This window comes from Pterocles gutturalis, unplaced genomic scaffold, assembly GCF_000699245.1.
Source record: "Pterocles gutturalis isolate BGI_N339 unplaced genomic scaffold, ASM69924v1 scaffold2162, whole genome shotgun sequence".
In the NCBI taxonomy this organism is placed as follows: domain Eukaryota; kingdom Metazoa; phylum Chordata; class Aves; order Pterocliformes; family Pteroclidae; genus Pterocles; species Pterocles gutturalis.
In genome coordinates this window covers 1-25,697 of record NW_010112365.1, presented here as the reverse complement: position 1 = coordinate 25,697, position 25,697 = coordinate 1, and the positions used below count along the sequence as shown (strand labels likewise).

The 25,697-nt window shown below is 41.4% G+C and overlaps 1 protein-coding gene across 1 annotated transcript; it reads right to left on the bottom strand.

Annotated features, from left to right (window-relative positions):
- Positions 1-769: 769 nt before the first annotated feature.
- Positions 770-24,768, bottom strand: DHRS3 (dehydrogenase/reductase (SDR family) member 3). Its single transcript, XM_010073991.1, has 6 exons — positions 24,569-24,768; positions 4,947-5,090; positions 4,627-4,746; positions 3,683-3,921; positions 3,103-3,228; positions 770-1,873 (listed from the first exon to the last, which is right to left on the bottom strand). The coding sequence occupies exons 1-6, from the start codon at positions 24,761-24,763 to the stop codon at positions 1,789-1,791; spliced, it is 909 nt and encodes a 302-aa protein (XP_010072293.1). The 5' UTR covers positions 24,764-24,768; the 3' UTR covers positions 770-1,788.
- Positions 24,769-25,697: the final 929 nt, after the last annotated feature.

The window sequence follows — 25,697 nt, the reverse complement described above, 5'->3', positions numbered from 1 at the left end:
ACTGATTGGCAGTAAGGTTCAGCCCTTCAGATTTTAACATTCACATCATTGCACACAAATAGTTGGCCTCCATTGTACATGGCAGAACCAAAGGAACATCTCAAATACGGCTCCCAGCTTTTCTGCTGTAACTCAGCTCTCCTTTAGGAAATCACACATTTCAGCATATTGGGTTTTTTTCCTCTTCTTAATTTTTATATAGAACCTCTTGGTTTATGAACAAATACTGCTTTTCCTTTCTATAGCATGTTCCATTTGAATTTGCTGAGCTTTTGACAAACATTTAGGTAGTCAGACTTCAAATTCTGAGGTAGGGAAACACTAGAAATATCTGCTTTTCAGGTCAGGGTGCACCTTGAAGTGATGCAGCTTTGCCCGGGTCACACAGGACATCTATGGAAAAGCTTGAAATTCAAGTCAGGAGCCCCAATTTCACTCCTTTACTTTATGTGCATGGCCTTCCTTGAGGCGCTCCGTTCAGGTGTTCTCCAGTCAAGCTTGCTACTTTCCTGCATTGCAATTATATTAATTTATCTTTTAGTAGTGTTCCAATATGTTCCATCTACATTGCTACGCCTAGTGCTGCACACTGCATCTGGCAGAGGAATGCAGTGTTGCTCTTATGAGGCTGTCAAAGAGAATATATCATTACAAAAATAAATAATGTCTAGCTGCTTCTGGTATTTCAGTCCAAGCAGTATTTATCACTTTTGGCTGATCACTGCCTGATTCCATGCCCCTAAAAAACAGTGGGTATATTCCCAGTTGAATTCAACGTGCATTTAATCAGGTCTTTGCTAACTGTGCTTCCAAACTTCACATTTCATGAGCACTACAGTTCCATCTCTTCTATTTTTAGAGCATTATTCCGCTTACTTCACTGTGCAGATTGATACAATGGATTTTGCTCTGCATGGATTATGTCAGTGAATGTATGTTTGTACAAGCAGGCTCTAGTTTTAGTTCTAGATTTAGTTCACCCCCAATGTGATGCTGCCTACATGTGTGGCAATCTGGGATTAATGCTAAAAATAGATATATATTTTATCATAAATGAACAAAAATATTCAGAGAGACAATTAAATTTCATATATGAGTTCAGTGACAGAAAGAATCTTCCACTATGACAACTATCTGCTCTGCAATCCTCTCCAGCCTTCACAGGTGAAGCAGGAGAGCTTTCTGGGGCCCAGCACAGTCCTTCCAGACAGAAGTCCTGGGTGGCCTTTAACAAAGAAAACATTGCTCCACGGTTTGGTCCTTCCCTGATGCGAGCTGGGAACAACTTCATCAACAGATGTAAGGTGAAGGAAGGGAAGGAAGCTTCCATTAAATGTCCATAACTTTTAGTTCTTCAAATTACTTTTTAAGTTCCCCATTCAGAAAGCTGAAATGAAACCAGCAGCAGTTTGTAATTGCAGTTCCTCTGGAGAGAGGGGATAAAGTATGGGGTGCGATGTGCTGCCTCTCAGCAGAGACAGCCTACAGACACTTCAGAAACAAAACTTACATCTTAAAACTATGAGTAGATTTAACAATTGAACTCTAAAGAATTAAACATCATATAAACATTTCACACTTGTTTTTCTTTCCAAGAGTCCATAGTCTAGTCATTCAATCCTGTGCAAAGGTCATGTTACTATGGATATGACCCGCAAGAAATGTGTTGCCTCAGAGCAGTGCAAGTCACATGAACAGGCGAAAAGCCAAGACTGCTGATTCACAGCCCTGTCAGGATTTTCATGCTTGTGTTGGTTTCACTGAAGAATAGTCCTTGCACCATCAAGTCTATGTTCGTCCTTTAAAAGTGTTCATGCAGGTGTAGCTCCCAGAAAACTTGTGGATTTCTTCAAGTGCTGCCTGAGGGAGAATGCTGCAGGAGAAGCAGAAAGAAAAAAACAGATCAGACAAACCTTGTAATGTATTCTAATAAGAGGATGGGAAAATAGGCATTTATGCACACACACACAGAAGTATACACATTCTCATAAATCAGCTAGTGAGAGCGCACAGACAAAATGCGTCAGTATCCTGCTATAAGCAGGCCTAGAAGGAGAAACTTATATCAAGTAGCTCTTTCTCTACAGAAATATTTATCCAAAAAGATCTGTAAAAACGTAATTTGGAAGATACCATTCATGTTTTATTCCTCCTAAATATTGTGCAGAATCTTGCACTCTGAAATACACAAATTTGAACGGAGTTCTCTGGTTAACCTGCCATCTATTTGTGGTAGGCAGGTGGCCTCCTTATGATAAGGTATAGATCCTCCTTATGATAAGATATAGATCTAATTTCCTGACAGCTACTGTAATGGAAAATAACTTATTAACTCTTACAATAAAGGAGAATGAGAATAGCCCTTTTTCAGTCTGTAGAATTTCTCAGAAGTTTTGACAGTATCCCAAATTTTACATTCAGAGTAAAGCATTTATTGTGACTTATTTTTTCTTGTTTGAAATGCAATATTGTAATTATTTCCACAGAAGTCTCATGGCCTTGTTTCAGTTCCTGACTGAAGTAGGTTTTAGTGCAAACTCATATGGAAACACAATTTTAAAATGTCCTTTCTCTTTAGTCATTTCAGGATATGAAGTTATGACTTTCTTTCCTTAGGGACTTTAAAATTCCTGTCCTAATCATACACAAAAATATTTTTTAATAGTTTCATTGCTTTAACACGGGCAATGCTCTATAAATACAGCTGTGATGTGCGTACCTTACTGTACAGAAATCCTTTACAATATAAAGCCTGGAGTCCAAAGAGTGGCTGACTAAATCAAAATCAACTACATGCATATGTTAATTGTTAAGTAATTTCCTAGATAGAAATACCGGTTCAGACCTCAGGAATCCAAACTTTGGGAGTGAAACTGGTTTCATAAAGGAGTTATACCCAGGGAAAACACCGTACAAAGGAAATCTCAGAAAGTTTTCTCCCTTTGCTTCTATGTCTGTCTTTCATGGGAAGGGATGAACCAGCTTGATCCTGGACACGGGGTTACAGTCAAACGGAGGTTTGCCTTGGTGGTCAGACACAGAGGACTGTAAGCCAGTCTTGCCTAATTGGTTAGGCTATTGCTGGGCAAAGGAAATATTTACCTTTTCAGGATGACAAGAACATTCATTGTCCACGGAAGGAGCAGGAAGGCTTGATTCATCTGAACGGCTTCTACTGTCCTCCTAGCCACTGTCTCTGGCTTGAGAGGAGGAAAAAGATTAGGGAACCTAAATAAATAAAGTAAAAAAATAAAATAATTATTTGTTAACCAAACTCCTTCTTTAAGATATCACTGTCTAAGCCCTGTTCCTCACTAAGCCATCACTGGTTACCTGCATTCAAACATACCCCAAAGCAGGCTGGAAGGAGCAGAAAGTTCCAGCCAGAACTCTGGAAAGCAGAAAGCACAGTTCCAACCAGTACTTCTGGGTTAGCTAAACAGTTAAGCTTTCCATTTTCTCTGTAGAAGCAAATGGCCCGCTCAGCACAGGCAGGCTGTACAATAAGCCAGCAAACCGAAGGAACCAGTCTGATGAGTCCCAGGTGGCCTAGAGTGACCCTCTGTTCCCAGGCAGCCAAATGAGACATCAAATTCTCTTAACTAACTGAAGCATTAATTAGGAGTGTATTCTGATGATTCATTTAAAATGAGATGCTTTATTCTAGTTCCCCTGGACTGACCTGATTCTCATGCCCTGGAACATCTCTGTGCTCGTGTGGAAGGGCAGGACTGTTGTGGCATTCACTCCAGGACAGTCTAGCAGCCCCAAGGTCAGGCTCTCCATAAAGGCAAAGGACGAGGCTTTAGAGGTGCAGTAGTCAATGGCACCAGGGATAGCTGACAAGGCCAGGACAGAGTTCAGGCAAACAATGTGTCCATTCTGCAACTCCAGCATCCTTGGCAGGCATGCTTTGGTGGTCTGAAGAACAACACCGTTAAAAAAAAAGAAAAAAACAGTTTGCTCAGCAGAGATACAACAAAAACTATAGTTACCGAAAAAAAAATAAGGTGACACAGAGACAATAAGCCAAACTGTGTTTTTTGTTATGCTAGGAAAGGAGTGGGAGAGTACCTTGTTGCTTTGTCATTTTTTGAAAGATTCTAAACAGGCAGAGTTTGTGTAGAAACAAAACAAAATCTTTCCTAGCAGGGAAGTAAGCAGCACCCACAGATAAAGGCCATGAACAGAAAACTTTGTATGTTTAAGAACTTCTTGTGGAGGATAAAGTGTTCAACAAAGTGATGAAATCACGAGAAACTCTTTTTTATTAATATTATCTAATTAAAAATGCAGTAAGTTTCACCCTAGTTTCCTTCCCTGAGCAACGCAGTCTCATGCTCCTCTGATGCATCCCTGTGCAGAAAGCTATCCTCTGGGAGCTCAGGCTCAGGAAATCACAGAATGGGGATACAGGAGCATCAAATACTGTGTTAATGCTGGAAAAATTTTTGTCTTCTACTCCTCTCCTCTGGCCTTTGTCTCTCACATTGTTTTTTCTGTCTTCATGTCAAACTGATTTTACCAAGCATCACTTAGACCTATCACCAGCCAAGTGTGTTGTAGCTGTAAGCTGTCACACTCATTCCCAGTTCTGAACACATGTGACACAAGAGCTTATCTTACCCAGAACTGCCCCAGGGTGTTTATATGTTGTGATTTGAGCAGTGCATCATCATCGCTGTCCATCAGGCTCTTACCATGGACCACAGCAGCGTTGTTCACCAGGATAGTGATATCACCCACCTGCAAAAAAAGCAAATGACCCGTTACAACAGGTACCTAGACTTTGTACAACATAATCATAAAAAATATATAATCAAAAAATATAATCAATAAAGATGGTCACCCTTCTTTTTTCCCAATTTGCTTATATATTTTTTTTCTCATCAAATATGAGTTGTTACTAAATTCTATCCACAAACAGCGTTTCCACAGACACTAACCTTTTCCCGCACAGCTTTGGCTTGCCGATAGACCTCTTCTCGATTTCCTACATCACAAATGAAATAATGGCATTCTGTCCCCATCAGCCTGATTTCCTCTGTGGTCTCCTTCAGGCATTTCTCAGTTCGACCCCACAGGATGATCTGCAGCAAAAAAAACTTCTGTTAGAGTCAAACTGCTTCTGCTTCAGATCTAAAATAATTAAAACATGCTTCTAACATCAACAATTTGATGAACATCTTTGATGTGTTTTCACTGCCAGCCTGCTGCATTGCTTCATTTAAGACTAACAATGATTTCCTGTTACACGGGGATGGAGTTTCCTGGTGGCAGCTGTATCCCGCTGCTGATACTCTAGTCACAGGTTCTTTGTAAGCAACAGAAATCTAAATTATATCACTCAATTAACTTAGTAACAGTAAGATAAACATAAAAATGTAGGACCCTTTATTTCCCTCCCCACAACGAATCTCTTGCAGAGAGCTTTAACATGCGTATTTTTAAGGACTAGTTAAGTTTATCTCATAACTGGTACTGAAACTGATCTCTGGCAGGGTCAAAAAGCTCTTCCAGTGTGACTATGCAAGGCTGAAATGCAGAATTACCTGGGTCCTCAACCATTTCCTAAATGAGTTAAATTTACAGTTAATCCCATTTATAAATCATTGGCAAATCTGTGAACATAAACACACACAAACTGGTAAGACTTATACTCTCAAGATCACCAAAGGACTAACAAATCAGTTAACCAGAAACTTCAGAGCATGAATAAATATGCCAGAGCCACTTCATGGGAAATCTTATCTCAGGGGAAGTAATTTTAAAGGAAAAAGCTGTGACCAACTTAAAAACTGTAAGAAAGCATATGGCTAAAGACGTGGCTTGTGTATTGGCCTGTCTTCGAAAGTCTCAGCGTATCACCCTTGGCCATCAGGCTTTGGCACCTACACAAAGCTTGTAAAACCGATGGCTGTTTACCCGCTTCTGAACTCACAGCGAGGCTGGCTGATATTTTTTATGCCTACTCTGCAGACTTGAAGGGAAATCAAGAACATGCGAGAAATTTCACAAGCTTTCAGGAAATATTTACAAAATAATCTTCAACTATAAGCAAACACACTTACTTGCTTTCTCTTTCACAACCTACATCTCTGTGGAGAAGGGATTAAAAAACACTGCAAAATGTCAACTGTAAGCGTCAACCGTGATGCCCACGCAGTCTGCATCAGTGTGAACTTCAGCCTCCTAGCAAGACTGGATCAGTCAAATGCAGACATTAAAAAATTAACTGAGAAGTTGAAGAGTGATGGAAGGTAGGAGAGGAAGAGGAAAGAGAAATAAGGTGTCGGACAAGGGGAGTAAGGCAAGAAACTGACCTCACATACCTAGCACTCTAGGGTTTCACACTGCTATTGCAAAATAAAAAGTAGATCAGTCACTCTTCACATTAATCTGTTTCAAACATCCATACAGCCTCCTATTCCCAGGAGTTGCCACTGATGCATTGGATGTCAGGAAATATACATGGAAGAATAGTTAAGCAAAGGACGACCTGTCAAAGGAACATCTGTCTGTGATGCAACTCTGGGACATAACATTTTTTATGCCCCAACGGTTACTTTGGGACCTTTAATATCCTACAGGCAAGTCTTGCAAGGTGACCCCATTAAAATCTGGGCCATATGGGGAAGACAGAATTTGCTGGTTATCCTGCTGGCAGCATTAACTTCAGTACTGATTTTATTTCCAGGGGATGCTTTTTGTCCCTGATATTGTTCACACTCAGGTGAAGGATTCAGCCTGCATAAGAGAAAAGCAGTAAATAAAAGACCATTCTTTTATGAGAGGTGAAAGTTCCCTAATGACACAGTGGGAAATGAGGTTTCCTGCCATCATTTCTGCTACTTTTTACAGATGGATAAAACTCAAAACTCAATACAACATGCTTTCAGTCCAAATTGAAGCTTGACTGCTCCTACAAGATCATATAAGATTTTCAATTTCTCTCTTTCATCTGGCCAAAATAAATTGGCATGTGCTTCCCTCTGGCCTCCTAGGATATCAGATCTTACAAAGAGACAAGACTTTAAGTTGCTGCAAGTTCGCCAACACCACCAAGCTGTGTGGTGAATTGGCATGTGCTTCCCTCTGGCCTCCTAGGATATCAGATCTTACAAAGAGACAAGACTTTAAGTTGGTGATGTGTGGTGTGGCCAACACCCTGGAAGGAAGGGACGGCATCCAGAGGGAGCTGGACAGGCTGGAGAGGTGGGTCCATGCCAACCGCGTGAATTCAACAAGGACAAGGGCAAGGTCCTGCACGTGGGTCAGGGCAACCCCAGGCACAAACACAGGCCAATATATACAGCAAATACAGATTAGATATAAGGAAGAAATCCTTCACTGTGAGGGTGGTGGGGCACTGGAACAGGTTGCCCAGAGAAGTTGTGGATGTCCCGTCCCTGGAGGGATGCAGTTTAGGAAATGATCTGTTTTATTAGGAAGCACAATCGTCAAAATGTAGACATGCGTCTCAGAGTCTGGTCTGTGTCTCCTATCCTTTGTAAGTTTAATTCTAAATTGGCAATAAGTGTGTCCCCATTGGAGCCTAAGTCCTGGAGAGAATGACTCTTACAGACACAGAAGTTCCTGTCTGGGACCGAGGAAAATCCAGAGGGATAAAGGAGAAAAGAGACACGGCGTTCGTTATTGCACAGCCTGTCAGGATGCTGCACAGCCACCCATTCACAGTCATTTAATGGTGGACAGAGGAATATTTAATTTGTGTTTTGGAGAAGTTCTTGGACAGACAGTTTTCCGTCCTGGAAAGAGTCCAGCCCCTATTTCGTCTCCCCCCTTCATCTCTCGTCATCCTCTCCCGCCCACCCCTCCCTACAGCACTAGACACGCTCTCCTTTCAAAAAGTCACTGACCAGAAAATTGTGGAGGGCAACAGCCCAGCGAGGCGGTTAATCCCCGCTGTGGCAGGCCCGCTCCTGGAGGCTTCCTGCCCTGTGGTTACCTCTGGGTGACCCCACGGCGGGCAGTGAGGGAGGCAGGTGGAATGTTAAAGCCATCGCTCCTGCTGCGGGCTGCTGGCCAGAGCCCAGGCAGGAGTCTGCCTACCCTTGGACATACGAAAGAATAGATTTATGATGACAAGAGGAACTTAACACGCTCTCCTCTTAATTAACTTTAAAGTAGGTGAGGGCTGTGACATCACATTTTAGTGCAGATTTTCCCAGGATTTATTCATGAGCAGATTTCTGCAAAACAAACCTTATCTCTAGATCTTCTCCCCTCTGGCGAGGCACAGAACTCGTTATCTGGCCTTAGGAAAACCATTTCAGCTGGAGTGGCAGGGGCCCCTCCCCCCGGTTCCTCCGCTCCCAGAGGACTCGTTTGACTCCGGACTTAATCTGCTAATGAGACATGCCCCGAGGTCGGAGGGGAGTCAAAAGGAAGGTTTTAGCTGCTGTTGTACTAAGGCAAGACTTTCTAATAGAGGTCTGCGCTGGCTGCTTGCCAAACGCCCAAACCTGGCTGCAGGTTTAAATCCTGATTTCCACTGTAACACAAGTGTGTCGGAGTTATGCTTTTGACCGCCACCAAATCAGATAAAGCCACTAATTTATATAAACCGGTCTAGACTGAAGCTGCTCTCAACCACAATATACTCACAGGATCTGTGCTTCCACAATATATTATTGGTGCAGGAGCTGGGGTTAGAGCTGATTGTACATCATTTACAAGGCTGTTTAACTTGTCTGGTCTGATTTTATTGCTAGCACAATTCAAGAACAGCAGCAGCGGAGTGTTGTCCTTTTACACTGTATCTTCAGCAAACCCGCTGTGCTAGACTCCATCCCTCCAGTGCACCAGACCAGCATTGGAAAGGTGTCCCACAACACAACCATTTCCGAGACTGAACATGTGCCACTTCTTGACACTCCCCTTGGATTATCTGGGTTGTGTTTCAGTACAGATTTGTTCACTCAAGTCTTTTCCAACACAGCAACGAGCACAGTGACATGCAATGAAGCAATGCTCTATATCAATCTGAAGACACTGCAAGATTAAAGTGTTGCAGAGAGACAGGACAGTGCCCTTCCTGCCTGATCTCATTACTGCTGCCTCCACAAATCAACCACAGCTCCTCGCCACAGATCAGCAGATATAGGAAGTAGTTGGTGGGTCAACACATTTCATTCCCCCTTTCAACCTCCCTCCTAGTCCAGTGAAACAGAAGTTGCTCTTTTTGAGGTGCTATCTGTAATTGCACAGCCTGCTGCCTTTGTTCAAACAGAGAAAGCCTTTCTGCACCCAATACTGAAAGTTCCTGCATACTTTTAAGAAATACAAAGCAGAGATAATCCACTTAAGTATGTCAGTCTTATCCACATATATTTCCAAAGCCTGGTAATACTAACTCACAGTTGGTCCTCCGAAAAAATGCATTCCAGTGTATCCCATAATCCTGGCAGAGTTTTGCATATCATGAGAACAGGAGGCTAAATTTTACTTAATTTAACTCAAAAGTGTTGATGTATTCTGCTTGTCAATGCCATAAGGGTTTTCTCCTCCAGCCCTGCCCCTGTCTTCCCCTGAGGCAAAGTCAGACAAGTTCTCTCCGGAGCTCTTCATGGGAGAGGCATGCTGAAGGCAGATTACTGGGAGAGTGAAAGGTGTGGCTGTTCAGTGTGAAATGCTAGGCTTTGCTTTAGAAAGGAAAAAAGAACCTTTTGATGCCTGAAATAGGTCAAAATACTTAACCCAGCCCCTTAGTGACACTTGTATAAAAATAAGCAAACAAAGCAGGCCAGTGGCAAAATTTTCTCAGTTCCCACAGTGGAGAGTGAATATCAAAGCTTCAGGGGAGGGGTGTAAGAAAGATTACAGGTAAACCTGGGGGAATCAAGAGAGTAAGCCCATTTACCTATTTTAAACACAAGCTTTTCTAGAGTAGCATTTAGAAGTTGTAAAGACAATAGACTGTAAGAATTTAATTCAAATTTAATCCTGCCACCATGGTAAACACAAAGCACAAACTTTATTGTAAATAGGTTTGACTTAAGGCCAGGAGTAATATACAGAAATGAAATTAAAAGTTAGGTCTAAAGAGACTTCAGAAGGAGACTAAAAGAGTGAATTCAAATTCCTATAGTCTAGACTCAGAACTTTTATTACTTTATATGTTGACTTAGCACTCAATGGGATTATCATTATTCACCCAAACCACAGTCAGTTCCAATTGTACCCCAGTCACTCCTGTTTTAACTCTGAAGGAAACAAAACAGCACCTAAAAAGTCAGAGCAGTATGTAAACACCTGTCTCCTATTCAATAGAGGCTTTCCTTGGAAAGAAAATTTCTAATTTTCTGTCTGCATACAGGTATTTACGACCAGCTCGCTCTAAAGAAGTGAACAAATGCCTACTGTTCTCGCAGTCAGGACTATTTAAGGACAGGTGGCCCCATGCTGACTTTTTTCCAGTGGTTTTTCCAATTGCTTTCGTCTGCAACGTGAACTGCGACTCCAGACTGCCTTGGGAGCAACACTTTTCAGCTCTGTTGTACAGAGCAGTTGAGGAAGGGGAAGGGTGAGGGTTGTTTGCAAGAAGAGGTCATGCAGGAGTCAGCCTTTACAATCCTATTAACGCCGGGACAGGGTCAAATGGAGTGCACGTTCCAACAAAAGCACCAAGTGGCCACAAGCTGTCACCCTGCAAAGGTTCATGGAAGCATTTGTGGGGGAAAAACCGACAGATTTTTAATGGTGAATGTCTGCCACACCATGTGTTAGAGCCGGCCTCCACTCCAGGGAACGAAAGCACACAAAGAAATATCCAGCAATAAAACTCTTTGGCTGCAAAGCAGCAAGAAGTGGCATATCTGGGGGGTGGGGAGAGGGGTAAGGTTTTTAAAGTGATGTATTTGAGGAAAGGTTTTGAAGATATCTACCAACAGAAATATAATACTCCACCCTGTAAAAATAACTAGTGTGCTGCCGCCTCTCTTTGCTTGGCATGCCAGCCCTCTAATCCAGACTCATATAAAAATGTCCACAGAGATCTCAGGAAATTGTGGGGAGGGTAGATATGCAGGTGCAGAAAGCCCTTTTGTACTGCAAGCACAGCACACAGGATGAAGGGATAGAAAGCCAGCAAATAACAGTTCAAAGGAAAAAAAAGAAATACTGGAGCTGCTTGACAAACATGCCATGGACCAACAGGGCATTTCAGCGTAGCTGGAGGTTTGCTGTTTGCATGTTTTCCTTCCAAAAACGCTGTATTATTATTTTTACTTTTTGCATAGACCTCTCAGGGTAAAAGAGTTCTTAATGTGTGGCAGGTTAAAATTTAATGTAATAAAGTTAAACATTTACTATGACAGAAAGTTATGTTGACACTGAACAGTAGGAGTGTTTGTTTTTGTAAAGCTAAAAACAATCGAGAGTTTAGATTACAGGGTAATGTTAGACATAAAGGACATGGGAAATTAAAAACATGGATATAATACAGTATTTTTTCCATCACCTGACTGGGTGAACATAACTTCTCAAATTGCCTGGTTCAACCTGAAAGGTCCGTTACTTTCTAACTAACAAATGGGAAAAATCAGACCTAGCATAAATTTATGGAAAAGAAGAATTAAAGAGCTACAGAGCGGGTGCCAATAGAACTGGATTGTTTTTTAGAGTTTGCCTTTATATTTATGAGATGATTTCTGTAACAGAGTGCCTAATCTTGAATTGCTGGGCGATTTTAACTTGTAGTAGAGAAGGCTGGCCACCGGATCACCGCCTTTGAGACAGCACTCCAAGCGCTAGTCCCCTCTGTAGCTTACAAAAGTATCAATTAGGCTGCATCACCAGTTTAGGGTAAAAACTTGCCAGTTTTAATCCAGAACATCTTCAGTTTTGCTTTAAACTGGATCATTATGAGTCTTTCACTATCACTTTACTTATTTTGGGGAATATATAAAATTCCATTACAAGCTCTATAAAAAAATAATAAATATGATTTTATCGATCAGCTGCTATACTCACAAGGTAACGTAATTAGCCTCTGATGCTGGACCGGCTCTGAGCTGTGGCAGTAATCTATGATCACTGCTGTGTGAACTGGAGCTAAGTTTACTCCACATTGTTATACAGATCCGTGATATGTCATTATAGTCCTGTTACCAGTCAAGGGAACTTTGCATTTTGCTGTACTGTCACATTACTGGAATCCAAAAATAAGGTGGACAAAATGATCAATGTATTAGAAGCTCTGATGAATGAGGAAAACCACAAGGAGTGTTTACAAGCCAGAGGAAGACACAGGCAGACAGACAAGCTCAGCCCTTGCAGGAACATCACAGACAAGGAAGACTAGGGGAAGTGTTTAAATTTGTTAAACTGGAAGAAGGTTTGCAACAAAAACAGACATGGAAACCTGAGGAAGAATAATGTTTGTAACACTGTCATTATAAACTACCTTCCAGAAAGTCCTACAATACGCTCCAGATAATCCATGTGCATAATATCATGCAGCCCTTGACTGAAAAAATAATTTCTCCCATGAGGCTCCTGGAGAAGTACTGGGAGTTAAAACAGCCTGCATTAACTTCATGTATAAACCAAATGCTAGCAACAGCTCCAGACAAGCTCCCCTACAAGCCTCCTTTCTTTGCCTCCAGAAAAAGAGAATTGCTACCATTTTAAAAAATGCAAAGCTTTTAAAAGGAGTTTTTAAGTATTTTAGTCAAAGAACTAAAGGGTATTGCTTAGAAGAAAGCTTCAATATTTAAATGCTTAATTGGTTTCCTATCTTTTTATGTATTACTTCAAAATGTTATATTTAATGATGGTTGTTGCTATGCAACAGGGCAGAATTTCTAAAATCTTTTCATTTCAATCTATAACCAGCATTGATTATTTAGTTGCACTAACAATTTCAACAACATAATGAAATACTGTTCTTACCATTTCAGTAGTTCAGAACAGTCTATTCGTTTATTTTCCCTTTTAACTCCGTCAGGAAGAGAAACAAAAATCACTTTATAGAAGCAGGATGCTCTTCTAGATTTCTGATTTTGCAGAAGAGCTGGACTAAAATAGGCTAACGACAGCGGTCAAAGCCATCAGCACGCAGCTGTAGCCCAGCCCAGGGATGTCAGGAGGAGCTGGCTGACCCACGGGTGAACTCGGGCTGGGAAGGAGCCGCAAGGTGCCACATCCCTACACACTCACACTTACCCACCCGTGTGCGCGCATACACGCCTCCCTACAGCCTAAAAGGTGTCACAGAGCGATGGGCAACAGTTGCACATCATCATCTAGGGAAATGAAACCCTGATGAACCCCTTTGATGGCTGTTTTGCTTTTAAAGAGGCAAACCTCTTGCTTCCATAAAGCAGACATGAAAATATAAACACAACATAGACAATGGTCTCCCAGGGGCCTGGATTAAAATCAAATAACAAGCAACACAAAGAACACTCTACAACGTTTCACAATCAGCATATCTCAAACCCCAAAATCAAACAACTCGGTTCAGCCAGACTGGACTCCCGTGCTTCCCAAGAGTCTTGGAAATGTTCTGACGTGGTTTCTGACAGCTCGCTGTGGTCAGAGCCAGCCCTGTTCTAGTACCGCTTTGGGAAAGGAGTATTTGTACCAGCTGGATGTCTTTAATAGTCTGCTTGGAAGCATGACCTCTTCTCCTTAAGGCAGCGAGCTGAGTTTTGTCCTCACTGGTAAGGTTTTTTCAGGAGGTTGGGCACAGGGAACTTGAGTTTGTAGTCCCCAAAACCAAGCTGCTGCGAGCGGATGTCAGGATTTTCCATTCCCTCTCCAAACTACTGCAGCCAAGTCTCACCCAGCAAATGTACTGATCCGACAGATGAGGTGTCTCTGTTTATGACTAGAAAGGAGATTAAAATGACAGATCTAAGACAAACACTGATTTAATCTTCATGTAAAAGATATCTGATTGTCCACTGCTATTGCTGATCCATTCTTTCTAAGGACACAGAAAGGTGAACTGCGCAGTGTCTTCAGAACGTCTTCCACTCCCATTAAGTTCAGTATATTTGAGGTTTTTCTTAAGGTCCAGCACCCGGAGTTAAAAGTTTATCTAACAATTTCTGCTTTCAGTTAAAGTTGTGCAAGTCTGTCCACTCCTCTGATATGAAGAAAATCTTGAAAGTGTAACTTGGGCGTACCCAGTGATTCAAAGGGCAAACAGAATGAAAAAAACCAATTATAATTACCTAAAATATCATGCTTTTTTTGAGTGGTAACTCCTGATTCCTTAATGTAGCCCTAGCTATACAGGAGACATTTGCTGCAGAACGAAGCTTCTAAGAAACACTGAAATAAGGTTTTTTCCAGCATCTGAAGTTTTGAGTTTCTGATACAAGTCAGAACTCGTAGAAGCTTAGCCAGCACTTTCAGTCCAGGGCTTACTGGGAAAGAGGACATATCTAAAAGACAAACACCACCTATCAATACAACTGGTGCAAGCTGGTATCTGTGCTGACCAAGAGAAGGAACAGTGACCGAAGGAGAAGTCAAGCTTGAACTCCATTTGCACCTATTTTAAATGGTTGTTTCATTTAGATAAGGGATGAAATATATCAGGCAGGTCATACCAACTGCCACCCCCACCATTACATAGACTCCTTCTGACCTGTGGCTAAAAATACGTCATACTACAGGATAATCACAGCCCAGAATCTTTCCAGGCATCATTTCTATACCACCTCGAAGTCTGTATAATTGTAAGTTCTTTAAGTGTACCCAGAGGTGCAGCTGCCACCGATTCATACTGAGAGTCAATTTATCTCAGTCACATACCTAAAGCATAAATGGTTTCAGCAGAGCTGCGTTTCTCAGTTCAAACACTGTTTTATTGCCCTAAGTGGAGCACTGACACATTTGCTCAGGCAGTGTTAGACAACAGAAATCCCTGTGTTAATCAAAACAAGCTCTGTAGCACTGTATTCAATAACTTGTAATTAAGAAGGTGGCAACATGCAACATACGGGTGGCTGTCCACAAAATCCTTTTGTAATGACGCACAGTTTATGGCTAAGCTAATAGGATGAACAATTTAAATTAGTTACAAACTCTGCCAAGGTACCCATCTATTCCCAAGTCTATTAATTAGAATCTATTTAATCCCCACTGGGATAAAGGTCAAACAACATGTATTTGACCCTTCTCTGCTGGCGTCAGTGTTATCAGCCAATGGATCTGGCAGTGCCTGGGTCTGACTTGTTCGACTCTGCAGCATGTTGACATGATGCTTTGAAGAACAGAGTCTGGGCCCAGCTAAAAAGATCTCTCTAATAATTTCTGCTTTCTATTCCTGATAAGCACACAGGTTTAAAAACTCCAGAGCTTGTTCTCTCTCGGTGGTCAGTTCTGAAGCTGTTGTTCTCCGTCTTCTTTTTCAGTCTCCCTTTCCTACACAATACCTTAAAGCAGCAACGGTACTAGATTTGTATCCTCAACTCAGTCCAGAAATCAAAGTGAAAAATGAACATTAACAACTACCCAACATTTGTTAATGGATTTTAAAACAAACACTCAAAATCAATAACCACTAGCTGACATTTCCAAACCGTCCAGAAAGAAAGATACAGAATTTCTACATACTTGTACATTTTTATGCGAAGGAAATAAAGTGAACTGTTGTTTTTCTTTCTTCTCCACATAGTCCCTGTGCAATTAACTGGCTACTTCTGTGGAGTTCATCATCATCATCTACTTGTCCCAGTTATTTTCTTGGAAAAATTGTCCTAATACTTTCATACCTCTCAAGTTACTGTAAGACTAAGTTCCTGGTCTTGGCTATGATGGTACAATGTAAAATCAGCTGGTTCTTGACGTACTAACTCTGGGTATGTCCTCTTTGAATGTTGCTCATCTGTTTGAGGAATGTAATTCAGAGTCTATTCAGAGTTTTCTGAGTTCATCCTTCATATTTTTACTATCCACTGCATAGTATCACCTTATTAAGACAGGTTTCCATGGCAGGGTAAAAAAAAAACTTTTTAGTCAGAATGCTTTGAAATGTATGCAGGGCTTATGGTCACTCTTAAAGCAAACTGCTGTGCCAGACTAATCAGACATTTGCTCAACAGCATGTTTAATTCATTTTATAATGCAGTAAAATATACCTACATATGTCGGTGCTTCAGATGGAAATAGTTCTACAAGTCTGACACAACTTTTTCTTAGCCTGTGCCAAACTCATGACATAAATGCAACAGAAATATACAGCAGCACATTTACAAGCCACTGGAGATGATGAAACCAAGCAAATAAAATAGGGATGAATCACTTCAGGTAAGTAAGACCAAAACCGTCTCGTCAGCCATGGAATTCAGAAACACAGCCTGTTTCCTTTCTTTGGTACAAATAAGACTAAGATCACAGAATCACAGAACGGTTGGGGCTGGACAGGACCTCTGGAGGTCATCTGGTCCAACCTCCCTGCTCAAGATCGTAATACCAAGTCTACTGCTTTGATGAGGTCACCTCCAATTTTGAATTTCACTGCCTCCTCTTCAAGCTTTCCAGATCTGAGCGTCTGTATTCACTTTCAAGGCCACTGTCCCCACCTTACTGATCACCTTTCATTTAGCATCAGAGCTCCTACTGCAGTCTTTACCTCCCAGCACTAACCTTTCAAACAACTTTTGTGTTTTCTGCCACGCTGTCTTCACTCCTGTAAACATTCCCCAAAACTCTTTGCTGGTCTTTAAATCCCACCTTAAAACCTCCATTGCTGTGATTGCTTTCCAAAAACTTAATGAGTGGTGCTTTACAATCCCCATCAGTACAGGCTTCTGTGTTTTGTTGCCCTTATACAGCACATTTAGCACCTTTATGCTAAATAATTTCTGGTGCATGTGTGGGTTTCTGAGGCACTGCAACAACATTAATATATAACCTCATCTTTAAAACTTACCTCAAGATTTCTTACAGCACTGACACAGTCCTTATAACTTTGTGGGAAGCCTCATTTAACTGTCTTGATGTCAGTCCTTAGGCATGTTAAAAAGTGCTGGATTTTGGTGTGCCTCACTGGGACAGTATTTTCACATGACATCAGTGTATCCTGATGTGAGATGACAAGCCTGTTACTCTGCAAGTTCCACTTCTTGTTAACGTTATTTATTCTCTTTACAACATAGTAACAAAAGACAGGTATGTTCTAAATTATCAGCTAAAACAGCTCCAGCCGGAACGCTGCTTGACAGACATCAACAGATCTGATACCTGATAAATCCTGGCTGTGCTCGCCAACCAGAGACACTTCTTCAGCATGTTATCCGAACTGCTGGCCTTGACACGAGCACACATAACAGCCTTAATGCCATCAAAGGCCGGGACTTGAAACCAGGGTTCTTCTGCCCATCCTTAAATTCAACCAACACGGAAGGGAGGTGCCAACAGGAAGCCATTAACTGAAGTTGCTGTCAGTATACAGTCTTTACAGAAAGAAAGCCTTTCTAGAAACCAGAAAGTGACTCAAGCAAATCTATGCTCCCACAGTTTACCAGAAGTTCCAAAATAATATGTTATTTTGCATGACATGGAAAAACATTCACTCCATCCTTCAGTTACTGGGAAGTTATGACATGCTCTAATAGCACGCTGTAAGATTAAGTGCTTAAATTTAAATAAGATGAAAGTAACCACCATTAAAAGTATGCCTGAAACTGTTCAGTTCTGGTTTTGTTGTTTTTGCATTGCTAAACTACTATGGAGAAATCCATCAGATAAATAGACTCTATGTCATTCTGGTCTCTCCACAGGGCATAAACAGCATTCAGCATGTGGCCAGATGCTCTCTTGACAACATTGTCTTAGCACTGGAATCTAAAAATAGATATGTAAATTTTACAGTGAGCCTTTTAAAAATTATTATACGCCAGGCCAACTCATCAGCTGTTTGTGCAGGACATTTCCATACTGCATTTGCATTGGGTGAAGTGCATCAGAACTGTGGCCATTTCTTTCAGAAAGATCATTTTAAAGGCTTTGTGATTTCATTATGTTAGATCATGGTGTCTGTTAAAAACAAGCACATGGTGATTAATCATATTCTACGTAGAACCAGTTTCTCTCAGCTCTGAAATTATGTAATTTAAAATAATCTATTTTCCTTATATCAGAATTAATCTCCTCTGGGGTGGCCAGATCAGGTCTATTCATGTTCTGAATTCAGAGTGAATTGCAAGATACATGTCAGAAATCAGTTATTACTTGCAGAATACAAATATCTTCTTGATGACTGGCCCAGCCACAGTGGATTTAAAAACTGACAGAGCGCAAGCAGAAGGACTTCAGGTATGCCATCTCATCCCTTCCCCACTGCTCCACCACATTATCAGGAATTATATCTTTGTACATGGCAAAAGAAATGTTTTCAGGTTTGGAACACTACAGCCCATCTGGATGGATCTCCGTGGCAGGTTAAGATTCCTATGTGTTAAGAATTTGATGTCAGGTTCCTCTTTAGGCAAGAGTTAACTCTCAAATACAGTTTAGTAAGAGTAGTCTACAGGTTCTGAAAGTGAAATCAGAGATGAATGTTTGAGAATGACCAATATTTTAAAAGACGTTTTAGATTAAGAACTCTTACTGAAATCCCTGAGATACCAACAGCTTCTGTCCTACACCTTACGAAAGGTCACAGCTCTGAATGCCTTTCAGCATCAGTCCCAGTATTTTGCCTTCGCTGCGGGAGATTAGTATTAACTTAATTCCAGCTCTAGTCACAATGCAGTTCATCTTTTATCATATAGCATTGGTATATGTTATAAAGAAGTTTTAAAAGGTATATACTAATTCATACAAACCAGGACAACAGTATGTCAACATGATTCATAAAGACCAAAGTGAAATATCCAGAGAACTACAGATGCAGTTTGTGTAGATCATGTGGGAGGAGCGTGCCATTGTAGAAACACATTTCAGCGCCTGCCAGATTTTCCATTACTGGGAATACAAGGCTAAATTCTAAGACCTGACACCATTTTTTACATAACCTCTCTGCAATACTCTCATCCTAAACAGAATTTATAGCCTAAAAACCTCACTCAGCTAAAACTCTCCAATTATACAAGGCTCTCAAGCACCTGCAATTCCTCTGAGGTTTCTGTTCTGTTCAATTCAGTAGAACACTGAGGGAAACCAGCTCCAGGTTTCAGCAGCAGTGCAAGCTTGCACAGCTCTCATCCCTTCCTGGGTGCTTCTTCCTCCACTGACTCCTTATTACCATCCCAACTGTCACTGAACTGAAAGAGGATCGCACACTCAAATGACAAGTATCTTCCTAAATGAAGACATTAAGGTCTGACTTTGAAAATGTTGGGAAAGTAAGGACAGAAAGAACAGCTGAGATTTCAGGGTTTTTTGGTTTTTTTTTTGGTAGCCTAAACAAAATCAGGAGTGATACAAGCAAAATCCAAATTAAGATAAGAACCAAAATAAAGATCTCTGATCAGTTTTCAAAGCAAATATTTTCAAGTAGTGCCTTCAAGATCTTTATTCACTGTCCCAAAATAATCACTGTATTTTTGCATTTGTGGCATTCTACAGCTGCTCATCACATTGCCATCCTGTTAGAAGTACCTTGCAGACATAATTGTCTGGACTCCAGTGCTGACAGAACGAGGTCATGGCTATCAGGCAGTACATTCCATGCAAGAGCAAAGTTTCCGTTTCTTGTTTTTGTTGGTGATACTAGCTCCTTGCCATCTAGTAAGGGCTCGTGTCTGTCCCGATATTCCAGACTGCTTACCTCATCTGCTGCACAAGCATGCAACCCTCTGAGTCGCAGAGTCTCCTCCAACACAGGAAGCAAATGTCCAGACGACAAAGCAGTGAAAGGAGAGATCTTTCAGTGTATTTACAAGGTCATTCCTTGCACAGGGATGAATGTGAGGAACTCTCAACACGGTTAATAGGAATTGTTCCGACTCTTCTCTGCAGTACATGAACACAAGGCCAGGGCTGCTCCTAACCCATCTGGTATTTTGGAGACATCTCTCATGCCAAAACACCCCTGATTCCCTAGCAGTCCTCTTGTTCATTCATCAATAGCTACAGTTACCGAAAAGGCAAACATCACAGCTGGAGGGGAAGAAGTAAACACAGGACAAAATATACATACTTTGAAAGAAACTGAGATCACAGAAGTGACCACAAAGGAACAACAGAAAAGCACTGCTGCGTAAGATCCCTTGTTAGATACCTTACTGAAGATCCATGCTGCTGACTTCTGAGCCCCGAGCCCTCAGTGTAAATAAAAAACCTAATGAAAACCAATGGCTTCTGACCAGTTGCCCAACAGGAAAGGCTTAAGAAGCTTTTCCAAAGTCACTGTCAGATAACCACAGATAGTAAAATACATACTAGAGTTGGGGAATCTGTTTCTATTCTATAATGATATATTTTTCCATTACTTTTATTAGGTTTTGGTGACATTTAATAATTCAGAATGCTTAAGAACCAAGCATCTCTTTCCTGTTCAATCAGACCTCGGATTAAATAATGTGTGAACAAAGTAAATTACAAGGAAAAATTTTTAGACACCAAGGAAACGCCCTAAAAGAAAACCTAACAACGACTTTCCAACTCTAACCACCAGGGAATGAACCCATTCAGCCCCTACATCCCCCTGACTACTCCCATCTGTAGAGAGAGCTTCTTCCACCCAAGAAATATTGCTGAAAGGGGCCAGTCTTCCCAATATTAACACAATGATACAGTATGTTCTTTGGAGAACACCATTAGGCTTTGGAAGTGGGTTTGTATTTCATAGGCATTAAATCATAAACTCATAAAAATCTCTCCTTCTCCTGTTTCATCAACACAGATATACTCTTCCGTCTTGGCTAACAACAGAACATCAAAAGCTAAGAGCCTTAACAAAGCTACCAGTGTGTGAGACTGAGGCAGAGGTGATGCTGTACTGGTCAAATATTTTTAAGGTGTAGTCAAAATTCTCAAGAGTTAAAGCCAACAATAGCGACAATTTTGATTTTTGCAAGCAACCAAGAGGGAATTCCAGCAATTCAGCCCCAGCAAAGTAACTCCTCAGCCGGCACTTCTGAATCTGGACGCATCTCTGGGGAAGAGCATGAAAGTTGAATTACAATCCTTGAGTACTTCCGGAGAAATTTCAATGCTATTCATCCTTCATAATAACACTAACATGCCCCATATAATCTTTTTTTCCTCTGCACACAGCAAATTTACATGCTTTTGGTTTTTTCCAGAAGAGCTAAAGGAAACATTTAAATACACACTGCCTCCCATGACCAAGTAGTTTTTGAAAACTTATACCTGAAAGTAAAAATGGAGTATGGATCCTCTGACCTCATAGTATACACCTGAACAAGGATGATCTAATGATTAAAGTCTCTCATTGCCTAAAAATCACTGGTAATCTTAATTGGAAAATACAGAAGATAACACTTCTGAAACTGAAAATACAACTGACACCGCTTTGTCCCCTTATTGGCCATTTCATCAGAGAACAACCACGAGAAAAGAAACGCCACCTTGGAAGAAATGTCTCCTAGGTATTTATCTGTTCAAGGCATATTTGAGTAACAATGGCAGAGCAATGGACTTAGAAGAATGAGGGTAGAGAATGGGAATCAGGATGGATTGTCAAGATCATGCCCATTCTGCTGGACTGAGAATTTCAGTCTCCATGTTCAACTATCAAGCAACAGACCCTGTATTTCTATTTGCATAAACCCTTTTTTAATTTATTTATTGCCATCTTAATAGCTTTAAATGCAACATCAAATGTTACAGTAAAAAAGTTGCAGATGTGACAATTAGATACAACGCTTGTCGTCATATGTGAAAACTGCTCAGACACATCTCATTTGTGATTAACAAAACCAGGCTCTGAAAATAGACTATAAGATCAAATCCAATCCAGTCTAATTATCAGAAGAAACATGCTAACAGTCTCAACTAGCCTATCTTTCAGAAGATTCTAATCTCAAAAATATGGTTATATATCGCCGCCTACCTCCAAAACTCTGCCACTATGTCTGTGTGCGCAAGCGCTGTGATGACTTTTTTTAAGATATACCGCACACCCATTATTAGAATCTGAATCTGTATGTTACTATTTCTGTTCACCTCTATGTAACACTCTGCTTGGCCTCAGAATTTCACACCTTTGGTGGAAGTGTTTTTTCTGAACTTGGATTATTGTGACTACACAGCTGATAATTCTAATCTGTTATATATTATTAATTATGATCAATAATTCAAGCTTTGCATATAATTGTAAAACAGTTAGCCATGTAAGAAGATCATAGAAGAATAGAATAGTTACTGAAAGACAACTTGCTAGCCACTTTAAGTATTTTTCATTTCTTCTTGATTGTCTAAAGGCAAAGCACAAAATCAGAGTAGTGCCAGAGAGGTCTTGCATTCTACATGGAGGCTGCACTGAATTCACAAAGATAGTGTTGAGCACAGAAGGCAGGAAAGAAATGAAATCTCAGAGCAGAGGGAATGGAAACTATCACATCCAGATAAAATTATCATTAAACATGTTAAGGAAGAAAATAATAAACCTACTTAACATTGCAGGGAAAATGTGCCACTGCCAAAGGCAGAAAGGCAGTGCCACTACCAGAGAGGACTGAAAGCCACTGAGTGCTGTATTTGACCTAGTGGATAGCCATGATACAACTGAAAAAACAATCTAATTCTAACTCAGTAAAAGCAAAAACTGAAACACCTCAGTGACAGACATGAAAAATCCCATGAGGCAGAAACCCCCAAAGTTCTAAACAGTAACTAGCAACCACACCGCACTTCACAGCATGAAGTGAGACAAGTACAAAGGTTCCCAACAATTATTCTCATGTGCTCCTTCTAAGATAAGTAGAGATTTAATAGATAAGAATATGTCTTATATGAAAGACAAATGAACTACAGCCTATATCTGTTCACAGTAATTTCATCCTCAGCTCTAGATCTTAAATAGCTCCCTCTCCTTTTGGCCCCTGTCACCTGGTTCATTAGGACTGACTGCCATTGTTCTGCTTCTAGGTGAACTGCAGCTAAGCAGCTCTTGAATTAGCTGTAGAAATGGTGGTACTTTAATACCAGAGCTTAGCATAGCAACCAGCTGGACTAAATAAATAAATAATGAAGCATGGTATTCTAGCAGATCATACAAATAGACTTTCAGCAAATTGCTCGGGTCCAAAGGTCAGTCAACTTGTTTGCTCTGTCTCCAAGAATTTGTAAATCTCAACATGATGTTTAAACACAAGCATATACAAACATCAAAGTTCAACGCTGACATTTTACACCTCAAAGTTGTATGCCAGAAGAGCTCTACACCACTCATAAAATACTGTAATGCATGTGTAGGGGAGTGATAAAACACTAAATGCAAATTTTTCTTTAAATATCCTCTCATCCTGTATTTTTCTTCTTCCTTATTCTCCATTTGCTCTCATTCATCCTCTCTCACACAGAGAAGTATTTATGCAGCTGTCTAATTTCATGATTCCTCCCCTTCATTACCCATAAAGGGGGAGATGAAACTTTAAATCTCAAGCCTCGTTTCAGAGTGGTTTTTGTTTTCCTGATTGATTCACACAGATGGAAACACCTGTACTTACGAAAACACCAAGTTTCAAGGTAAACCACCAGTTCCTGAGCTAGAGAATAGCCACACCAGCTACACTGGCATTTCTAGACTGTTGTGCAAACAGACCAGTCTCTCAGCCTCTCTCCCTTTCCCTCTTTCCTAAAGGAAACGTGCAAACAATCTCACAGCTCCTACTCATGTTGTGCTTTTCTTCCTTGCTGGGTTCTCATTCATCTTACCTGTGAACAGCTCTGGGCTGGCAAAAAGCAAAATACAAGAGACTTCAGAAGGCACAAGTAATTCATTTCAGAAATGGAAAACCATCAGGGTGAAATGGAACTCTCCTCCCCACTTTCCCAAGAGAATGCATTATTAGGACCGAGATCCATAGCCCTCCTGCACACACCATCTGTCCCTCTCCTCGGGGGTGACACGCGTGGCAGTGGCAGTCCGTCTGTGCCTAAGCACGGCTTAAGGATGTGCTCAGCCTGAAAGGCTGGAGCCGGCACCCAGCTGCCCCCCTCCCCGTTTGCACACCCTCCCAGCAACCGGGACGTCAGGAAGCAGCCTAGTAAACAGAAACGCGAGTGAGCACTAGCTTCACGCATGGGAATGACATGCATCCTCTCCCTGCCTCAGGAAACCTGGGCTGGAGCAAAAACCCCTCCTTTGTCAGCAGAGGAGAGCTCACGGAGGGGCCCCTTTCTCACCTTTACATTTTCTTAGATGAGATGGAGAGAGACAGGATGCAGGGAAGGAGGAGTGGGCAACTTCTGAAATGTAAGTCAACATAATGGCTCAGCACAGCAGGGTTTTGCAAAATTAGTGTCCCTTTTCCCCTCTCACCTTTTAAAACCTGATCCCATCAATCCCACCTAGAGGTGAGGGAAAAGGCTTTTAAGTCTCCGAGTCGCAGGACTCCCCACTAGAGCAGCAGGTGGGAGCTCCCCCCCACACCCCCTTCACGCCCGTGCTCACCTTTCTGGCTCCTCGTCTCGCAAACTCCCTGGCCAGATGGCGGCCGATGCCTCTGCCCCCTCCGGTGATGAGCACGTTGTCCCCGGACAGGTCTCGGAGCTTGGGCGGCAGCACCATGCACACGGCAGCTTTCACCACCAAATAAACCATCTGCACGGGGAAAAGCAGCAAAGCGCCCAGCCATTTCCAAATCATCCTCTTGTTCCAGGCAAGTCAGGAAAGCAAAATTCTCTTCCAAACCTTCACAAAACCAAGTTAACAGAGAATGAAAACCAATACCCTTCATGCACCCCCAGATGGGTGACAAGTCTTCAAACCCCCTTCCAAAACGTGAGGGCAAGAGATTCTTGGAGTGGAAAAATCCTTCTCTCCCCCCTAAAAAATTTGGGGTAGGAGTTAAGTAGTGCAGAAGACCAAGTCACTCCCCTGTTTCTTGATCGGTGTCCTCTGGGATTGTCACATGCAGGTAAAACGGTTTCCTTGCTTTTTAACTGGAAGATGTTTTTTTCAAAATTAAAAGAGAGAGAAAAAAGTAAAATTTAAAGTAACCATATATCCCTCTGCTTCAAAGACCGATGTAAAAATCCAGTATCCAAATTGAAGGTTTTTATACTTGGAAAAATAAAATAAAGCAGCCTATGTCTCCAAATTTTAGCCTGCAGTGCCTTCCAGGCAGCTCATTTCTATTCTTAGACTCAGGAAATTGCTTAAGTAAGACAGAATTGCCAGGACCTTCTTTTTAAGAAAGGCTCTATTCAGGGTAAGGTTGTTGTTTTTCTTTTAATATCTATAAATATCTATAAACCTTCTGTCCTGAGCCAGTTGCAAAGGTTGAGCTGATAACCGTCTCTCTCTGCTCCCCTCTCCTGCTATTTTTTTTTTTTTTCACTCGGAGTATCTGTGATCACAGAGCAGGAATTATGCCGTACACTATTTCAGCTCTGGCTCTTACTCATTTCTCCCTATTGCTCTCTCTGCCTATCACAGCCGCGGCGCTGGGGAGTTTTTATACCCCATTAAGCCTGATTGACAGTTAAAGTGTTGGGGAGATTTCACTACTGTTCCTGTGAGTGGCTGGCTTTGCTCTCCCCTCCCCCAGAGCCAGCTTCAACCAGCACCGCACATAAAC

What these genes read in the sequence shown, in the direction of transcription:
- DHRS3 (XM_010073991.1), bottom strand. Translation starts at nt 24,763, where the DNA reads ATGATTTGGAAATGGCTGGGCGCTTTGCTGCTTTTCCCCGTGCAGATG. An exon ending in ACACCCTGGGGCAGTTCTGG is followed by an intron (nt 3,922 to 4,626) that starts GTAAGATAAGCT and finishes GTTGTTCTTCAG; the next exon opens with ACCACCAAAGCATGCCTGCC. An exon ending in TTCCAGGGCATGAGAATCAG is followed by an intron (nt 3,229 to 3,682) that starts GTCAGTCCAGGG and finishes TTATTTATTTAG; the next exon opens with GTTCCCTAATCTTTTTCCTC.